Consider the following 20,627-nt stretch of genomic DNA (forward strand, 5'->3'; position numbering starts at 1 on the left):
AAACCTCCACCAAAGTCCGACCGAGCCGGGAACAAACCTATTGACAACATTCTCAACCAATCAGAAAAGTGCTGCAATGGGGAACGGAGGGTTTCGGGGCGGCATCAATCCAATGAAATTTAAAAGATTTAAAAGATTATCAATCCAATGAAGAGGAAACAGAGCTGGGATTGGCGGCAGGTGAGAACACATGAAAATGATTCAAGTGTGAAGGGCTGCGAGTGTGTAAGTCATGTCGGCGCAGGGGCCTTGGTCGCTCTTTCAGGCGGTTTCTTTTTCGGACATATGTGTGGCCCTGGGCACTTATGCCTTCTTTTTGTTGAGTCTACTCCTGGTCCGGCAGCTCCTGAAGCAGAGGAGACCCCAAGGGTTCCCACCGGGTCCCACCGCTCTACCTCTCATTGGAAGTCTCCTGTCACTCATCAATGAACCACACGTCTTCTTGAAGAAACAGAGTGAAATTCATGGACAGGTACTGAAATAAAACAGTTTAATAAAAACTGTACTATGTGTTTGATATTCGATTACAACGAGGTCTGTATTTACCACAATAAGTTAGTCACCCCATAGTTTAAGTCTATTTCTCATTTGTGATTTTTGACTTTAAATGTTGATACTGATTCTTGGGTGTTTTTATCTGCCGCCGATTTTAGCTGCAGTTGAGAATCAGTGCTTTTTTTAACCCTAATCTAATTGTAAACTATGAAAAAAAACAGTAAGGACCTTTGTACTTTGCTTATCCTGCTGGCAGGGTGATCATCAAGTGCATAGCATCACATTAGTGTGAAGAGGGAAAACCTTGCAATTACTTATAGCCTGCATTTATATAGTGTCTTTACGAAAAAAAAATGGAGACAAAACTTGACAATTGAACAAAGAAAGAGACATTAGGAAAGCTTCTTCTTATTGTGTCCACGGACAGTCTATACATGGCCCAGCCAGAACTGGACACATTTTTGCATCTTGTTGTTGAATTTAGCAAGATCTGCAACAGTGCAGGGTTCCTCTAGCGATAGGCATTGCAGGAGATGTTGCATAGTCTGTGGCTCAGTTCCACATTTACAAGTTGTCGGGCTGGTTGTATATCCCCATTTGCTTACTGACAACTTTGAACAACCTACCCAGTCCTAAGTCTGTTATGGCACTTCCAGGTTGCCCAGTTGCAATTAGCTCCTGGGGAAAGGCTTTCATCTGGTAGAATTTCAAGCGCTGGGGGTTGTTCGAGACTGGCGAGCTGGTCTTTCCACAAGGCGATGCAGGCTTCAGATGGGGTTGATTGTAATGGAACAACACTGTTCATGAAGCTCTTCCTTGACTTTAGGTGGCTGGGTGTAGGTGTACGACCATTAGAGGGTGCCTCTCATCTGATGTTTGACAGAGTCACTCTTTCTTGCTGGCTACTGTTCTCCTTATATCAGGGGGAACGGTACCCACCATGATATATAGGCTGTTGGTGTTTGTTGGTTTTAAACAACCTGTGATAAGTTGGCAGCTTGCATTCAGACCGGCATCCATCTTCTTAGCATGAATAGATCTTTCCCATGCAGGGCAGGCGTATTCGGCAGTGGAATAGCAAAGAGCAAGTGCACTGGTTCGCAATGTTTTTGAGCTTGCTCCCCATTTTGGGTTAGTGAGCTTATTCAGGATGTTGTTTCATGTGCTCACTTTTGCCTTTGTCTTTTTGATGTGGTTCTTGAAGGTGAGGCATCTGTCAAGGGTGACTCTTAAGTAGATAGGGTGCTTGCAATGTGTCAGTGTTGCTCCACACCAGGTTACATTAAGCTGGCGTTTGGCTTCACGGTTTCTGAGGTGGAATGCACAAACTTGCATCTTTGATGGGTTTGCGCGAAGTTGGTTTTCTTCATAGTAGGATGTTAGTCCCTCCAAGGCATCAGGAAGCGTTTTCTCCATGGTGTTAAAATAGTGCTTTGGGCAGTGACACATAAGTCATCAGCATGTATAAAACGGTGTGTGACACGGTCTATAGGTTGGTCATTCATGTAGATGTTGTACAGCAGCGGTGCAAGCATGCTTCCCTGAGGAAGACCATTCTTCTGAATACACACACCAGTTGCTCCTAAATGGAAAAATAAACAAGAAACAACCAAGAACACAACTAGATAGGAAGAAGTACAGTGATGACCCTGGCTTCACTGGACCATTCACCATGGAAGAGCTGGAAACTGGTATATCTTGTCAAAAACACAGGAAAGCAATTGGTCTTGACAACAGAGCAACAGAGCAGATAAAGCATTTTGGATCACAAGCAAAGAAAAGGCTCCTACAATTGTTCAACCACTGCCTGGCAACACACAAGCTACCTAATATTTGGCAGAAGGCACTTGTAATAGCACTATTAAAGCCCGGAAAAGATCCCTCAGATCCTAAGAGTTTTCGGCCAATTTCACTGCTTTGCCACACCAAAAAGCTGTTTGAACACCTGATATTCAATAGGATAGCACCAACTGTAGATGAGAAGATCATTCCAGAGCAAGCAGGTTTCCGTCCTGGCCAATAACAAGAAGCCAACTGTTCAACCTTACACAACATTTCGAAGAGGTTTTGAGCAAGGCATGGTAACAGATTCTGTCTTTGTAGACCTGTCAGCAGCATACAATACTGTGAACCATAGACATATCCTCTGCAAGATCCTAGAGATGACAAAAGATATTCACTTAACAGAGCTGTTAGAAAGCATGCTTCAGAATCATCGGTTCTATGTTGAACTAGGTGGGAAGCGCAGCAGGTGCCGTATTAGGAAGGTGACTTAGAACTTGGTCAAAATGTAAGTTTGAAGAAGAATCTTAAAGGAGAGTAGATGAATGTTGAGGTGAAGGGATTGGAGCAGATATTCTGCAGTGTAAGACCTGAAGGCAAGACTGAAAGAAGTGGGAAATAAACAAGACACCACACTGAGAGGAACAGAGTTCTCAGTGGATTGAAGGGTTGATTTGAATACAAGGGTGAGTATTTGAAATTGGGCACATGGGAGGACAGGAGACATTGTAGGTCAGTGAACACGGGTGATGGATGAGCTGAAGTTTATGGAGGATTGGAAATTGTCCAGATGAGAATTGTAATGAGCAAGACTGGGGCTGACATAGGCTGGTGGAAGCCTGCCAGTGAAGAGAGGGAAGCAGGAAATGGCTGCAGCTGAAAACATCAGGCAGCATAAAGACACTTTTACTGCACCCCCCCCCCCCCCCCACCCCCGCACCCCCCACCCCTTGATAAACAGTACGTTAAGTAATGTGGAAATATAGACTGGTCCCTTAATCCACTTAAATATCTGATATGCCCAATTTTCTACCATGTTCTGCATCGCTGAGCAATGCTGAACAGCTGTTACACATAGGCATTCCTAACATTTGGTGTTACTTAGGTATTCATGACAGACAGTGGAATGTCACACCATGGTTACTGTCTCATTCAAATGAACTGTCCCATGTATGAGTGGATGCTATCACCAGCATTCTCCATTTTCCATCCCTGCCTGCATCAATACTGGTTTAGACATGGCAGTAGTGGAAAATCCTGCTGACATGCTCTAATTCAAGTCTCCTGCTCTGCCCCCATTTAACTGTTAATATTCCTCTTCATTATATTTTTGAAAGTGTCATGGTCTCTGCTTTATTAAAGATTTGTGGCATAATTTATACATTCTAACTTGCCTCAAAATGTAAATAATTTTTCCCAATCCCTCTAAATTTTTTCCTGTGATGACATTAAATTGATATCCTTTTATTTTTCTGAACAATGGAAATATTATTGGTCACACTATCATAACTGCCACATTTTTAGGTTTTTGTGGTACTTTCCCAATTTCAATAACATCAACTGCTCCTGTAAGTGGTATTTGTGTCCCCTATGATCCAGTGTGTATCTTTTCCTGCTCAATATAAATGTAAACAATAGGCCACAATAGAGAGACCTTACTCTGCACACTGAAACATTTCATGTGTTGCTACAAGATTTTCCTCAAAAGTGTCCCGGATATTCATCCAGACTGAACTGAGTTTACACTTTGAATCAATGTGATTTTTTTTATGTAAGATAAAAAAGTGAATAGTAAATGGTATAATGTAGTACTATATATATTTCTCTACCATCCTTAATACATAAAATAATAAAGATACCATATACTTAGGGCAGAAGGTTCAAATGCTGACACAGGCTTAAATCTCTGAAAAGTGACATTGGGTCAGGATGATCCTGCCCACTTCCAGAATTGACCCAGCTGCGTTTGCAGGCGAATCTCATAGAGAATCTCTGTGCAGCTGTCGGGAAGGTCATTAAGATATTCAAACAAGTAGTGGATAGTGTAGAGGATAGCCATAATCTCCAAAACGATATAGATGGGTTGGTGGAGTGGGCTGTAAAGTGGCAGATGGATTTTAACATAGAGAAGTGTGAGGTCATACATTTAGGGAGGTCAAACAGTTACAGGGATTACAAAATAAATGGGATATACTAAGAGGGGTAGATGAAGTGAGAGATCTTGGCGTACAAGTACACAGGTCCATGAAAGCAGCAATTCAAGTTAACAATGTTGTAAAGAAGGCATATGGAATGCTCTCCTTCATTGGCAGAGGTATAGAGTATAAAAGTAAGGATATAATGTTGGAATTGTATAAAATACTAGTGAGGCCACAACTGGAGTATTGTGTGCAGTTCTAGTCACCACATTACAAGAAGGACGTAATAGCTCTGGAGAGAGTGCAGAGAAGGTTTACAAGAATGTTGCCAGGGTTAGAAAAGTGTAGCTATGAGTAGAGATTAGATAGGTTGGGGTTATTTTCCCTGGAACAAAGAAGGCTGAGAGGTGACTTGATTGAAGTGTACAAAATTATGGGGGGAATAGATAGAGTGGACAGGATAAAATTGTTTCCCTCGATGGAGAATTCTAGAACCAGGGTACATAGATTCAAGATAAGTAGCAGAAGGTGTGGGGGGGACATGAAGAAGAACATTTTTACGCAGAGGGTAGTGGGTCTCTGGAATTCGCTGCCCAAGTTGGTGGTAGAGGCAAAAACTTTAAACTCTTTTAAAAAGTACCTGGATCTGCACCTAAAGTGCTGTAAGCTGCAGGGCTATGGGCTGGGTGCAGGAAGGTGGGATTAGAAAGTGCACCTGGGAGTCCTCGGGCTGGCATGGACAAGTGGGCCGAATGGCCTCCTTCTGTGCTGTAACTTTTCTATGGTTCTAAGAAACCTTTAAATTTAACAGCCAGAGGGTTTCATTTCATGGGACACTGGAAGCAGTACTGGGGAAAGAAGGAGCTGTTCCATTGGGTTAGGCTCCATTTAAACTAAGTTGGGATCAGTGTCCTGCAAAACTATAGGACAGTAGATATTTTGGTATGGATTCACCTAAGCTTCTGCCACCATACTGTATTTGATGATCTTTGGTACTGTAGCCAATCTTCAGTGAGGTTTTACTAATACCAAGTGATCTTGGCTTACCTTACCTTGATGAGGCTTTGCTTTCCATTGGACAGACTTGAGAGAGTCAGTATGGTTTAACTTTAAACATTTTATTAAGAACTACTTACAAAGACCTCCATAGTAAGCACAGTATACAGGAGACAGACTATCCTGCTCCTAGCTCTCTCAGACCCACTCAGTCATCTGACTACCGATGTCACAGTTTTGTCACTAATATCATCATGATCTCGTTAACATATGCATTAACCCATTGCTTAACATCTCCTCCCAAGTATAATCTCAAACTGTTACATCCTTTTGTTAAACTATTTGCATTAGGTTTTCCAACTACTGTAAACCTCCTACGGTTTCCCCCCTCCACGTCGCTTGCACAAAGGGCTTCAATCTCTTACGGTGTTTTCAGTTCTCTAGGAGGACATTGTGGATCTATGCAGTCACTTGTCTTTTCCCTGGAAGACAAACACATTGACAGAGTGGGATAGCACTTTTCCATGACTGCTGGTAATTGGGCTGTGATCTCTATGACTGAACTGTAAGGATTGTTGAAACCATTTAACGAAAGGCTGATTCAAGAGAAAAGACTTCAGGGTTTGGACACTTGCACTCTCTTGGACAGGAAGAGGACTAACACTCTCTTTAGAACCTTCTGCTCTCTCTTTGCACACTTGAAAAAGGCCTGAGAACATGAAGTATCTTCAATTCCAGTGAAGAATTTCACAGCTATGGACAATGAGAAAAGTATTCATTATCTGGAATTTGAATAAATCTGGAAGATGTGAAGAAGAATGACTTGGAGGATATGAGGAAAATACAACTTTCCTCCGAAAGTTAGGGTACTATGTGCACTCTCTGCAGGCCGGTGGTAACATTGCCACACTTGTTTTAGCATGAGGCTGTTACACTGTAGGCAATGGGATGATAGTGTCAACATAAGGTGGTAAGACCACACCATCTTCAACAATGGAATGAATCTCCAGAAATAATTGCAAATGAATTGTGTTTTAAAGTTCTGTAACCACAGGTGCTTGAGAACTGATACAGGTCGTTAATGAAAGAATTGAAGGACTCCCCTGGCCTTTGGGTTCTCTAATAAGTTTTGCTCTTTCTACGACCAAGTTTTTTCTGTCGCTGAAATATTTCTCAAAGGCCTCTGTCCCCTCTTCGTATGATGTCAAGTTTTCCCCAATACCCTGCTGCACACAAACATCTTCAGCTATGGCTCCCACAGCGCATAAAAGTGGACAAACCTGGTTTTTCTGAGGTTCCCCATACAACTTTGAAATCGCTCAGTACCTTTCGAGCACCAGAGATCCCACCTTCGTTCCTGCTGTGGACCTTCAATGTGTTGGAAAGGTTGTGGAAGGGATAGTGACTGCTCAGTGGCTAGTGACAGTTTGCTAGACTATGGCCTCCAGCGCTGTCACTATGTTTTGGTATGGATTTGCCTAAGCTTCTGCCACCATGCTATGATGGTCTTTGGTGATGTAGACAATCTTTAGTGAGGTATCACTATTACCATATGGTCTCAGCTTACCTAACCTTGATGAGGTTTTGTTCCCTTTAGACAGACATGACATAGTTGGTATGGTTTAACTTCAAATTTTTTATTAAGAACTATTTACAAAGACCTCATAGTAAGCATAGTATATAGGAGACAGACCATTCTGCTCCTAGCTCTCTTGGAACCTCTTGGTCATCTGACTACTGATGTCACAGTCACGTCACTAGCATCATCATGGTTTCACTAACACATTCATTAACTCATTAACTAAAGTAGATATGGCTTTAAACTGAAGGGGGAGGAGAGGGGTCAGGTGAAGGCAAATTAGAAATCTAGAGAAAGGTTGAGGCAACAGAGCAGTGTTACGATTTTGGTAAAGGCAAGCAATGTGGGAGAGGAATTGACAGAAAGTTTAACGGTAATAGTACATCAGTGAATATGGTCCAAGAAAAGAATAGTGGTTAGAAAATAAATTAAAGATTCTTTATCTGAATGCACAAAAGATTTGTAATAAGATAGATGAACTAATGGCACAAATAGAGATAAATGGGTTTGATCTAATCATCATTACAGAGTCATGTTTGTAAGGTGACCAAGGTTAGGAAATAAATGTTCCGGGAGACTTAACATAACATTTCAAAAAGACAGGCAAAATGGAAAAGGAAGAGTAGCTCCGAAAATAAAGGATGACAAAGTCAAGAGTAATAAAGGATCTTGACTAAGAAGGTTAGGAGGTAGAATCAATACAGGTGGAGATTAGGACTAAAAGGGGTTAGAAAACACTGGTGGGAGTAGTATACAGGCCCCTGCCAGTAGTTATACCACCAGATATGAGGGAGGGGAGGGAGATTCTCTTCCTGGAGGGTGGCAGGAGGTGGACACCCTCCTAAGACCAAGCAGGCCTGGACGGAGATAGCTGACGCAATCATCAGGAGTGTGGTTCACAGAGACTGTATCCAATGCAGGAAGAGGTTTAATAACCTTATTCACTCTGGCAAGGTGAGTGCAATTCCCAGCCCTTAGGAGAAGCCTCTGGGTATTTACCCTCCAGGAACCAATTAAGGGGCTTTGGAGCACATGCCGTGTGCATCCAAGGCACTTAATGACCCCTCAAAATGGCTGAGAGCCATAGGCTGCTGAGGACCTGCCAGCACTGAAACGTGCAGCTTCTATTGAATAAGAGCAACTGGTGTTGACCACAGAGGCCAGTAGTCCCTTATCTACCTCTCTTTTGTCCTTGCAGGGGAAACAGGCTCATAGTGCTCGTGAGAAAGCCCAGACAAGGGCAACGTATAAAATAGAAGCAGGAGAAGACCTTTGAGCCTGGTCCACCATTCAACTGGATCATGACTGATGTCAGCCAAATGTGAAACACAGAGTCATGATTTTTTAATAAATGGCCGAGCAGGCTCGAGGGGCTGAATGGCCTACTTCTACGGCTGACTACGTCAGCATACCTGCAAGTCACCACCACCATGAAGGAAGTGATAATGGACATCGCCAGGGTTGCTGGCAATGAAGAAGTCAAGCAAGGTAAAATGGGTATCCTGGTGGAGATGGGATTACAAACTGAGAAGCATACATTAAGGGGGTGCCGTGCACTCCATCCCGTCCAATCTGCCCAACAGAATGCTAAAGACTGAGTTGCATGGGGAAGCCTCAGCACTGCAGAGGCCTCTGCTCTCCAAGGCTAGTTCTCATCTTCTCTTCTTGTGTCTCCCACAGGTTGCAGCATCCATGAGCAATGACCAACACCTGCTTTATCATCGGGTCAAGCATAGACTGAGCAGACCTCAGCACAGGCATCTTCACACCTTACAAGTGCATCCTCGAGCAGTGCAGTTACAGTCACCTTAGTGGGTCCTCATGCACATTAGATAAGGTGGCGTTTGGTGATTCACACAGGAGGTCCCAGAGACAGAGGCAGCCCTGGGCAGACCCCTCGGAGGATGGATGACAGACACAGCCCTGCTCAACTTGGTGCAGACCTAGGGCCTCAGGAGTCACAGGAAAGAGGCCCATATGTCAAAGTTTCCTGAGGCAGTGCAGGATCATGGGCTGAGAATGGAGGAATCCATCCAGCTCATGTTTATCACAATGGCCAGAACATTGAGCGCACAAGCTCCTCTAATGAGAGAGTGGCCAATCTCATGAAAAGCGCCATATATGGCAGCACCCAGAGTGCATGCAAGAACGGCATGCTGATGTACAGAAGATGCACGTCACATTATGTGGTCTGGACCAGTCAGTGGTGCTGATGGTACAGGGATGCCTAGAGAAGAGACCAATTAGTTCCAGATTATGCTACCCTCTAGCCATCTGGAGTGCCAGCCAACCACTGACAGACACCAAGGAGGATGAGGGTGCCACCCCTTACATGATGCCATCATCATCATCGGTCTCCTCTGATTGATGGAGCATCTATGCAGCAGGACCCATTGATGGAGGTTTCCTCTGCAATGTTGCAGAAGCAGGAGATTCTGGAGATGCCCCTACGAGCAATTCCATGATGAGGACGACCAGCATGTGCATCTTTGCCTCGGGTAGAGACAATTGAGCTGGCTGTCTTCACTTCCCCTGAGGCCACAAGGAGGGCACGGTGTTGAAGTGGTCAAGAGCAATGGCCGCTCTGTCAGGGAGAGTACTGAGTGAGTCACTGGAGTGTTTTATACCTGTAACTGTGCATTGTTTTTGTGAGAGCCATGTAAATATTGACACATGAAGCCAGACATGTGAGCATCTTTTTATTAATGGTGGTACATATAAAGAGAAACAAAGTGGTGAGGGTGAGCAATCCACAGTGACGGTGAAACCTTTGTGCAGACATGCATCCTTCATTAGCAGTAAGAGTTTACATGTTCCAGGCTGTCTCTTCAGTTGAAGTGCTCAGGGTGAGTTCCAGACTATGTCGTTACTCCTATGTCAGAGAAGCTCACTCAAGCCTGAATCAGATGATCCCTGACATTAATGGCTTCCTGTGAGATTCTCGAGCCCTGCACCAGGCCTGGCCATCTCCCTGTGCAGCCAGGCTACCTTGGTGTTCTATCTCCTCTTCCTCCGTGGGGAGCTGTGTCCATCTAGCACTTCACTGTCTTCAAGGCCATGTTATGGAAAGTGCACTAGGTCACCACAATATCTGAGACCCTTGTAAGAGGGTACTGCAGAGTGCCACCTGACTGATCCATGCGCCAGATTTGCATCTTCAAATACTCGATGCCTCCTCTATTGTTGTCTTAGTGACCAGATGGCTTCAGTTGTAGCACCACTGTGTCTCTGTTTCAGGCTCTCGTGGAGGTGTGAGTATCACCCATTAGTATCCTTTGTCCTCTGGAATCCATTCTTAGAGTTTGGTGGGTGGAATGAAGATCTGCAGCAGTCTGGACAGCTAGAGCTGTCAGGAAAGTGAATGCATATATGCAAATTCTAGTTGTGGTTGACCACTGAGAGAGTGGAAGACCTTCCAGTTGATGAATCTGACTGACCAGAGACTGGCTGCCTTGATAGCCACAGGGTGCAATTGATGATGCCCTACACCTGGGGGAATCCAGCGACAGCAGTGAAACCCAATGCACTCTCTGCTGGCAAAGTCTCATCTGTCATGAACTGTCCATCCAGGTAATGGAGGCATCCATGACCTGAAGGATGCAGTGGTGCACAGATGTTTACAGTTGATCTTGAAAGGAACCAAACGTGAAGATGTTCAAGGCCATAGTGACTTTGATGGCTACTGACAAGGCATAGTGAACAGTGCTATGAGTTGTGAGGTCCTCAGCAATGAGGCCACAGATCTCTGTGACCATCTATCTGGAGATTCACAGTCTCCTGCAGCACTAGCTCTCAGTAAGCTCAAGGTAGCTCCTTCTTTGCTTCGCAGATATAACTTCAGCACAGGATCTATGTTCTTCCTGTCCCTCATCCTTCTCTGCCCTTCTAAGGAGCAGGGCTCTGCTCTTCTTGTGGAGAGAATTGCTTTCTTGCCATTGGACCCAAAATCTCATAGTCATGCTCCAACTGCCAGCTGCTGGCTTCCTTGTGCTCAGGTGCACCCCCCCCCCCCCCCCCCCCCCCCCCCCCCCCCCCCCCCCCCCCCCCCCCCCCCCCCCCCACCACCAAATTATGTTTGGCAGCCTTGCCCCCTGCTCTTGTATCTCTGGAATGCCTGGAGGTGCCGACCCCCTGCACTGCCCAGTGCTAAATCAGAGCATGCCTCTTTATTGTGCTCTCGGTAACCTTTTTAGCAATCTTAATTGCTGTGGTTAATGGATTGACAGGATGTCAGGATCATCCTGGTGAAACTTGCCAGTACACAAAACAGTGTTGGGAAACAGGCGTGCTGCCCGGCACTAGTATTTTCGTCTCCTGCCTGCCTCCATTCCCATTCTTGGCGGGACCTGCAAAATTCAACTCCTCGCCCCAACGATTGACAAGGCAACCATCACATTCACAAACTTTCCTCCTCATAAAAGCTGATCGTACCAACTGAAGGCTACTGTCCAAGGTGAATTGGAGAATGCAACAGCAGCCAGGTGAATGAGGAGTTCAAATAATATCTTTAATTCATTGAAATAAACCTCAATATAACACCATTAACAATGATATAAGGTCCCAAGTGAATCCCCTTGTGCAACAAATATGTCTTTCTCACCTGCTTCCTCTTACTTCTAGTGCTACTCCTGTGGCTTCAGCTGAGCTGGAGATAGGCTGCCCATTCTCCTGCTCTCAGACATGAAATGCCCATGGCAAATACCCTCTGAGAGGAGGGGTAAGGGATGAGAATTGTTTGAAAAATCCTCACTGTTTTGTGCCCTTTTCCATCTTCCTTCTCAGAGCCCACCTATACTTCCCTCCTGGGCAAGAGTGGGAGAGCTCTTGGCTGCATGTCAGTCAGGAGTTGAACCACATGGATGAGGCTTTGCTCTATCCTGTATAAAGCACCAGAGTGTGTGCAGGACATTGATCTGGATCAGCATGCACCTGGTGACCTACTGCATCTGATTCTCCATGTAGCTGGCCACTCTTTCCATTGAGGTGGACATCATGCAAAGGCCTGAGACACCATGTGTCATACTGCAAATGGATTTCTCCAACACCTCTCCAAGACTGTTCATTGCCTCTGTAAATGCTGACAGAAGCACATACATTTCCTATTGGTGCTCCACAAGTTCCTACTTTGTGGAAGACACCCGAGCATTAGTAACTACATCCAACTGAGCAGAGCTTGAAGTGCACTGCACCCTCTGGGAACTCTTCATTGTTGTACTTGTCTCCAGCACTTGCTGCTGCTCACATGTGATGTGCTCCTAGCTTGGTTGATCACATGGCAAACTCTACCACAGCTGCCATTGAAGTGTGTACATCTGCATTTGTAGAGGATGCACATTAGTTGTGCGATGATACATTCTCAGAGTGCTCACCCTCCTCTGAGTACTCCTCGGCTGGTCCTTCAGTAGCTCCTCCACTCGTGAAGGACCAATGGGAGATGAAGCAGGAGTTAGTGCTGACATTGAGCCTAGTGTATGTCATGCGAGTTCAGTTAGTGGTGACATCAACTCAGCTTGATTAACTGTTAAGTGTCAAGTGATGGCGCATCATCTAATGCTGTCATTAGATCTCTGGATAACCTCCAACCCCCACCTCTCCATCACTAACTCCTAGGGCAGAATTTTATGACAGTGGGATTTTACGTTTCCGCTGAAGTCAATGGGAATTATAACGGCTCGCCGCATTTTACGTCCCCGTCCCCGCTGAAATGGGGCCATAAAATTCTGCCCTTAGTGTGTGTGCCATCCTGTCAAAACTCAAGTGCTGGGGTTCCTGTAAATCAGTGTTTCCCAAACCATTTTCCAATGTGGCCCTATTTTAGGATTCAAAAATTAACATGACCCCAGAAGCCAGCAAAAACAAAACAGCAATAAAGCAGCACTGTAGCATTCAGTATATAATTTTTAAAGTTCACTTATTATAGATCAACATTTTTAAATATGAAAATATGTTTTTAAAATATTTTTTAAAAAATATTATTTTGTGTACTCGTAGGTTTCAACCAAACTCTTCATATTCACTCAGCACTCACTTCTAAAAGTCTTCTTTGAAGTGAAAGAGCACCTTGGGCTCACTGTCCACCCTAAGCTGTTTGGTAGAATTGTCCTGTGGGAGCCTCCAGACTGGGTCGTCTCCTCTCCACAGTCGCCATAGCTGCTTGGCGGAGGGGTAGCTTGCAACCCCACATGTGACCTCTGTGACCCCATTGGGGATTGTGACCCACAGTTTGGGAATGCCTGTTTTAAATACTGAGCCTTCAAGTGCGTGTCGTCACCACACCCGCACTTTATGATTGGCCAGGAATGCCAGTAGTAGGATGTTAATGCTGTGGTTGTCCCAGCAAAAAACCCTCTTCAATTAACAATGGGTTCCCAACCTGCTACCAGCCTCCCTGTATGTGGGTCAAACCTATTAAGATTCCGCCCTTTATCTTTAACATTAGTGGAATTTTAACTCTCCTTAATTTTTGGGAAATAAGCAGGGCAACAGTTAAAATGGAGAGGCTTTATTTTCCACTGTTTTCAAATTTTAATGTGGCTGCTTTTTGAAATGGATGAGGCTCCTGACAGACAAGACATTAATAAATGCAGATCTTATTCAAATGATGTACATGGGAACTCAATGGCATTTTAATTCACTCCTGAGCTGTGCACCCACTACAGCTAGGTGAAGCTTTAGGGCCAGTGAGCCCTCCATAGTAAAACTTCCCTTAGTGGGGACAGGAGAAGCAGGACCATTGTGTCAGGCCTGACAAGGAAAGTTCAGGCTGCTGCTGTCGTGGGCATCCCCTTCTCCCCTAACCATCTGTGAAACCCTCTTAACATCCCTCCCTTGCCACACGCCATCCCTTCACGCTACCCCCTTGCCAGGTCACACCCTGGTAACTCTGGATGGTTGTGAGTGGTCTTTAGGCTGCCTGATCGTCTTCCCTTTCCATTGCCAGCTGCCACATTCCATCCAAAGTATGCAAGCAGTTGACTGGCAACATTCAACCAGGGTTGCCAACTCTGATAAAATCTCCAGGAACAGAGTTAATCACATGACTTGCACACACATTCCAGCCTTTTAGTTGACCAACACATCCACCTTTGTGACATACTGCCTTCCTACACCAATTGGAAAGCCAAAAGACTCCTTACCCTATTTGATGATGCTCGACAGTCAGCCAAGCAGCCCATTTTTCCCCCATTTTCAATATTATTATATCTGGTAAAGAAAAGTGTTCAAAGAAAATGACAAAAAAAAAAAAATTTTTGATGTCCTGAAGCTTTTTCTCCAGGGTTGCACGCAGCAGTGCCCTACAGTTTGATCTTCAATTCCTGGAGACTCTAGGCCAATTCTGGAGGGTTGGCAACCCTACTTTTGACTGAGGATGTTTCAGGCCTACAACAAAGGCTCCTACTTGGGATTGCCATCCAATTTTGGCAAGAGTCAAAATCTGCCCTAAAGAATTTATGCAGAAGTGTACTAACTGTAGTCGTATTTTGGCCTAACTCTATTTCTAGACAATACAAAACTTTACAATCACCTGTTGGCTATGAAACTCAAACATGAAGAATGAACACAGACATTGAATACAATTCTGTTGTGGGAGGTCTCTGATCCATTCTAGAAGACTCCTGGCTATTAATGACACTGTCCCCCTATTAGAGATGTCAAAGACAGCTGTTAATCAAAAGCTACTAATCCAGGCTTGAGTCTATTCTTTGATCTGTGCTGAGGTGATTTGGAACCTATACCCCAGCGATCTTGAATCAAAAGCAGTAGATGCTGCATCTTTCATAATTAGATTAGACCAAGCAGCCATTCATCAATATAGAATGTAGGCAATATTGATAATGGCAAGGGTGTCTTAATTCAATTAAATTGCCTTGTATTGATCAAACACTTTAGAACACCATTCATAGAATCATAGAATTATACTGTACAGAAGGAAGCCATTTTGCCAATGGTGCCTATGCCAGCTCTTTCATAGGGATATTCACTCCCCACTCAAGCATTTATCTCATTTGAATGTGATACTGAATCTGAATCACCCTTTCAGGTATTCTAAATTGCAACATTCACTGTCTTTAAAAAAAATGTTTCCTCATGTCACCTCTGGTTCTTTTGCTGATCACCTTAAATCCATGCCCTCTGGCTACTGACCCTTCAACTACTGGAAACAGTTTCTCCTTAATCACTCTCTCAAAGCCAACAATTATTTTGAATGCCTCTAACAACTTTCTTTGCTTTAAGGAGAACACCACCAGCTTCTCCAGTTTTTCCAAATAACTGAAATCCCTCATTCCCCCGGTACCAAACTAGTACAATTCTTTTTAATTATTTTTTATTAATTTACAGTATGTGGGCATTGCTGGCTTGGCAAGCATCTATTGCCCATCCCTATTTGCCATCCTTCTTAAAATACAGTGCCCAGAAATTAAAGTAATACTCCAGCTGAGGCATTACTTCCTTGTTCTTGTCCTCTATTTCTCTGCTAATAAAACCTAGGATCCCATTTTTTTTTACATAGCCTTCTCAACATGTTCTGCCACCTACAAACATTTGTGTACATATACCCCAGTCTCTCTGTTTATTCCTGCAGTTTAAAACTGAACCATTTAGCTTATATTGCCTTTCCTCATTCCTCCTACCTAAAGGTGTCACCTTGTACTTCTCTGCTAAATTTCAACAGCTGTATGTCAAACCATTTTACTGGTCTGTACATGCCCTTGAGTCTGCTGCTATTCTCCTCATTGTTTTCTAAATTTACGACTTTTGTATCATGTACAGACTTTGAAAATATGCTCTGTATTCCAAAGTCCAGGTCATATATCAAAAAGAGGTAGTCTGAATACTGACTTTTGGGGAACACCACTGTATACTTACCTCCATTCTATAAAACTACAATATTTTTCTTTCTGTCCCTGAGCCAAATTTTGTATCCATGCTGCCACTGCCTTTTTAATCTCATGGTCTTCAATTTTTCCACCAAGTCTAGTCATTGTCAGCTGCACCTTAATTCAAGGATGAAATCTACTCAGAGTCGCAAGTTTCTGCCATGTCTTCATGTGACTGAACAGGCCAATTCTCAACCCACAGATTGTTGAGCACTACGAGGTGATGGTATCCAGAGTTCGGGATTTGTTTCCTTTTCTCTCGCTGCTCTGCCTCATCATCAAGCTGTTGCGGCTCAAAGCATGATGCAACTTTGATGGACAAGTTGTCACCTCTTTGAAAAATTGGTAGCCAGTTTCTCTCGGTCATTAATGTCAATGCTGTTGTGCTTCAAGGAGAGCTTCAGAGTATCTTTGAAGCATATTCTTTGTCCTTCCCTGGAACATAGGAAAATAGGAGCAAGAGGAAGTCATTCAGACCATCGAGCCTGCTCCGCCATTCTATCCGATCATAGTTGATCATCCACTCGTTTTTCCCACAATATCCCCATAGCCCTTTATGCCATTGGTATTTAGAAATCTATGAAGCTCTGCTTTAAACATACTGAATGACTGAGCTTCCACAGCCCTAGATGTTAGAGAGTTCCAAAGATTCACACTTCTCTGAGTAAAAAAAAAAAATTCTCATTTTGGTCCTATGTGGCTTTCCCCTTACTTTGAAATTCTTTCTCCTGGTTCTACACTCCCCAACCACGATCATCTTACCTGCATCTACCCTGAATATCCCTTTTAGGTATTTTATAGGTTTCAATGAGATCATCTTTCATCCTTCAAAACTCTAGAGAATACAGGCCCAATTTCCCCAATCTCTCCTCATAGAACAATCCCACCACCCCGGGAACAAGGCCGGTGAACCTTTGCTGCACCCTGTCTCTGGCAATACTTGCCATTTGAGAGTTGAGAAAACAGGACCTGGCAGGGGAGATGCTTTTCGGCCATTTGGGCAGTGTTGAGTCCATTGTTGATTTTTCAGGAGTTCTGACTGAATGCTTTTGGAGCTGGCTTCAAGAAAGGCACTAGCATTTGTTTGGTGGTCCTTCCATTGAATCCGGAGAATGTGTGGAGACATTGCTGATGGAATTTCTCTTGCACTCTTAAGTGTTGCTAATACATAATCCAGGTCTCACTGTCGTACAGGAGTGTGCTGATGACAACTGCTCTGTACTATGACTTATGATGACTTGTGGAGGTCTTTGTTGTCCAACATTCTCTGCCGCAGTTTGTAGAAGGCTGAGCTGGCACAGCTGAACGGCACCTCATCTTCCGACTAGGCACTTTACAACCTGCCGGACTTAATATTGAGTTCAACAACTTCAGATGATGAACTTTCTCCTCCATCCCCACCCCCTTTCTGATACCCCTTTTTCTAATTATTTATATGTTTTAAATATATTTTTCTTTTCCCACTTATTTCCACTATTTTTAGATGTATTCCCATCCCGTCCAGATGACCAGGTGTGTAGATGAGGATAGTGCAGTTGATGTAGTTTATATGGATTTCAGCAAAACCTTTGACAAGGCCCCACATGGGAGGCTTATAAAGAAGGCAAATGCACATGGGATACAGGGTAATTTGATAAGGTGGATTCAAAATTGGCTTAGTTGTAGGAGGCAGAGGGTGATAACAGAAGGATGCTTTAGTGACTGGAAGCAAGCATCCAGTGGCATGCTCCGTCCCCTATTATTTGTCATTTATATAAACAACATAGATGACTACGTGGGGGGTAGGATTAGTAAGTTTGTGGATGACACAAACATTGGCCGGGTGGTTAACAGTGAGGTTGAGTATCTTGGGCTACAGGAAGATATAGATGGGATGGTCAAATGGGCAGATAAGTGGCAGATGGAATTTAACTCTGAAAAGTGTGAGGTGATACACTTTGGAAGGAGTAATATGACAAGGAAGTATTCAATGAATGGCATGGCACTAGGAAGTTCTGAGGAACAAAGGGATCTTGGCGTGTGTGTCCATAGATCTCTGAAGGCAGAGGGGCACGTAAGTGGCGTGGTGAAAAAGACATATGGGACACATGCCTTTATCAATCGAGGCATAGATTACAAAAGTAGGGAGGTCATGTTGGAGTTGTGTAGAACCTTGGTGAGGCCACAGCTGGAGAACTGTGTGCAGTTCTGGTCACCACATTATAGGAAGGATGTGATTGCACTGGAGGGGGTGCAGGGGAGATTCACCAGGATGTTGCCTGGGATGAAACATGTAAGTTATGAAGAGAGGTTGGATAGATTTGGGTTGTTTTTGTTGGAGCAGAGAAGACTGAGGGGCGACCTGATCGAGGTGTACAAGATTATGAGGGGCATGGACAGGTTGGATAGGTAGCAGCTGTTCCCCTTAGTTGAAGGGTCAGTAACAAGGGGGCATAAGTTCAAGGTGAGGGGCAGGAGGTTTAGGGGGGATGTGATGACTAACTTTTTTAACCAGAGGGTGGTGATGGTCTGGAATTATGTCAATGGTGGTCAGTTTAGTTTTGGTATGGAGGCAACTGAGGTTAAAAAGTTTTCCATCTGGACAGTATTTAATACTGACACCAGAGGGTAGTTGATCTTTGATGAGGTAAATAGTCACTGTCGAGGTAGATTGCAAATAGTATGTGGATTATCACACAGTCTTGCTTGAAGCTTTCTATCAGTTGCAGGATTGTGATGAAGTTTACGGACATCCAAATCTTTAGAGCACAATCCACAGAGCCTTACGATTTACTGAATCAAATGCTTTGTCAGGTCAGTGAATACAATGAAGTGCCCCTGGTGTTGTTCTTGCCATTTCTCTTGGATTTTCGGTAACAAAAACCATGTCGGAGGTTCCTCAGGAAAGTTGAAAGCCACTGTGTATCTGGGAGGATACCTCCTCCTCAGCCACAGGCATTAGGCAATTAAGGAAAATGTGGATTTTCCTTGATTTTACCTCAATTGTTTCTACAGCATGATTTATCTCCCTTCTTGAAGACAGTTACTAGTGTTGCATTCCTGAAGCTGGGGGCGAGGTGGGGGTGATGATGGTGTGGGATTCCTTGTCATCCCAAATCTGTAGGATGAGTGCATGGAATCTTGATATAAGCAAAAGCCCACAAGCTTTGAAGGCCTCCGCTGGAATACCATCGCGGCTGCAGGCTTTATTGTTTTTCATTAGTTTCATTGCTTGTTGCAGCTCTCCCATTGATGATGATTCACAGTTGAAGAATTTGATGACTTCAGAAAACTTTTGTATGTCGTGATTGCCAGTGTACTGTTGGAACTTTTGGGCTTTCTTTTCTGATCAAATGTCCTTTATCTTCCAGACTTGTCTTTGGATGTCAGCCTTGAGCTGTTGGAATGCTGCATTGTTGACTTGCGACCTTGGGTTGTTCTGCCAGACAATGAAGGTTGCTTGTTTTTTATTCTGGAAGGTCACTCATTTCAGCATCGTTTTTATTGAACCAGTTCTGGACAATGTTTGAGCCCAATAGCCGGGCATAGGACTCCAATACAGCTGACTTTCTTTGATCCCACTGGTCTGGAATTGAATTGGATATGTGAAGATTTTTCAGTTTGGTTGTGAGCCACATGTGGGATTCCTCTCTTCAGCTGGGATGCTTTAGTGCTGAGACATTGATCTTCCTTTGGAACCTTTGGGCCGTGCAATGTATTGGTGCTAGCTGAATGTTCATCACTGATCAAACAAGTCTGTGATGTGTCCAGCAGGCATCATTCACCTGCATAGATCGAGTGAGACAGACAGTCATCACTTAGATTTTTGGCCCATATTTATGTTTGTTCTTTCATGAGATGTGGGTGTTGCTGATAAGGCCAGCATTTGTTGTCCATCCCATAACTGCCCTTGAACTGAGTGGCTTACTGGACCATTTCAGAGGGCAGTTAAGAGTCAACCATGTTGCTGTGAATCTGGAGTCACAGGTACGCCAGACCAGGTAAGGATGAGCAATTTCCTTCCCTAAAGGATATTAGTGAACCAGATAGATTTTTACAGCAATTGATGATAATTGTCATAGTCATCATTAAATTTAAATTCTACCAGCTTCTATAGTGGGTTTTGAACCCATGTTCCCAGAGCATTAGCCTGGTCCTCGGGATTACTGGTGCAGTGACACTACTATTATGCCACCAACTCCCCATGAGCAATGTCATATTCCAGGAGGTGCCAGTGCTTTGATCTAGGATGCCTCCATGTTATTTTGTATTTGTCCTTCTGGTGGAAGAGGGCGTTTGTTATTATGAGACCATGCTGAGCACACTTTGTCAGTAGGAGGATGGCATTTGCATTGGCTTTTCCCACCCAGTTTTTCCCATTGGTTCCACTTCAGACATCGGAATCATGGCCCTAATTTCCCTTGAGAAACTGAGTGGCTTCCTAGGTCATTTAAGGGTCAGTTACATTGCATTGAGCTTCATTGGAACACTGCAGCAAGCCTAAGACAGGTCGGAATGGAAGCAAGATGCAGAACTAAATTGACAAGTGGCTGAATGTTCAGAGTCACACTTGTAGGCAAACAGACTTGTGCCATAAAGCGGTCCCCAGTCTGCAATTGGTCTTCCCAGTGTTGAAGAGACTGGTGTTGGCGCCTTGAGGATAAATCCTACTAAATGCGTCAAGATTCGTTGCGGAAGTTAAAAGAAGCATGCATCTAAATGTGCTACACATGACCTGGTTCCCACAATGCCAGAGTGTTCATTCCCTTGCTTTCGCAT

The 20,627-nt window shown here is 44.0% G+C and overlaps 1 protein-coding gene across 1 annotated transcript in view; it reads left to right on the forward strand.

Moving 5' to 3' along the window:
* Positions 1–232: 232 nt before the first annotated feature.
* The window catches only part of LOC121282822 (vitamin D 25-hydroxylase), a 37,916-nt gene continuing 17,521 nt past the window's right edge, over positions 233–20,627 (forward strand). The window contains exon 1 of the mRNA XM_041196637.1: positions 233–472. Coding sequence (XP_041052571.1) covers positions 233–472 — 240 coding nt within the window. The remainder of the gene's footprint in view (positions 473–20,627) is intronic.

The sequence above is a fragment of the Carcharodon carcharias genome, chromosome 10, assembly GCF_017639515.1.
Source record: "Carcharodon carcharias isolate sCarCar2 chromosome 10, sCarCar2.pri, whole genome shotgun sequence".
Lineage (NCBI taxonomy): Eukaryota > Metazoa > Chordata > Chondrichthyes > Lamniformes > Lamnidae > Carcharodon > Carcharodon carcharias.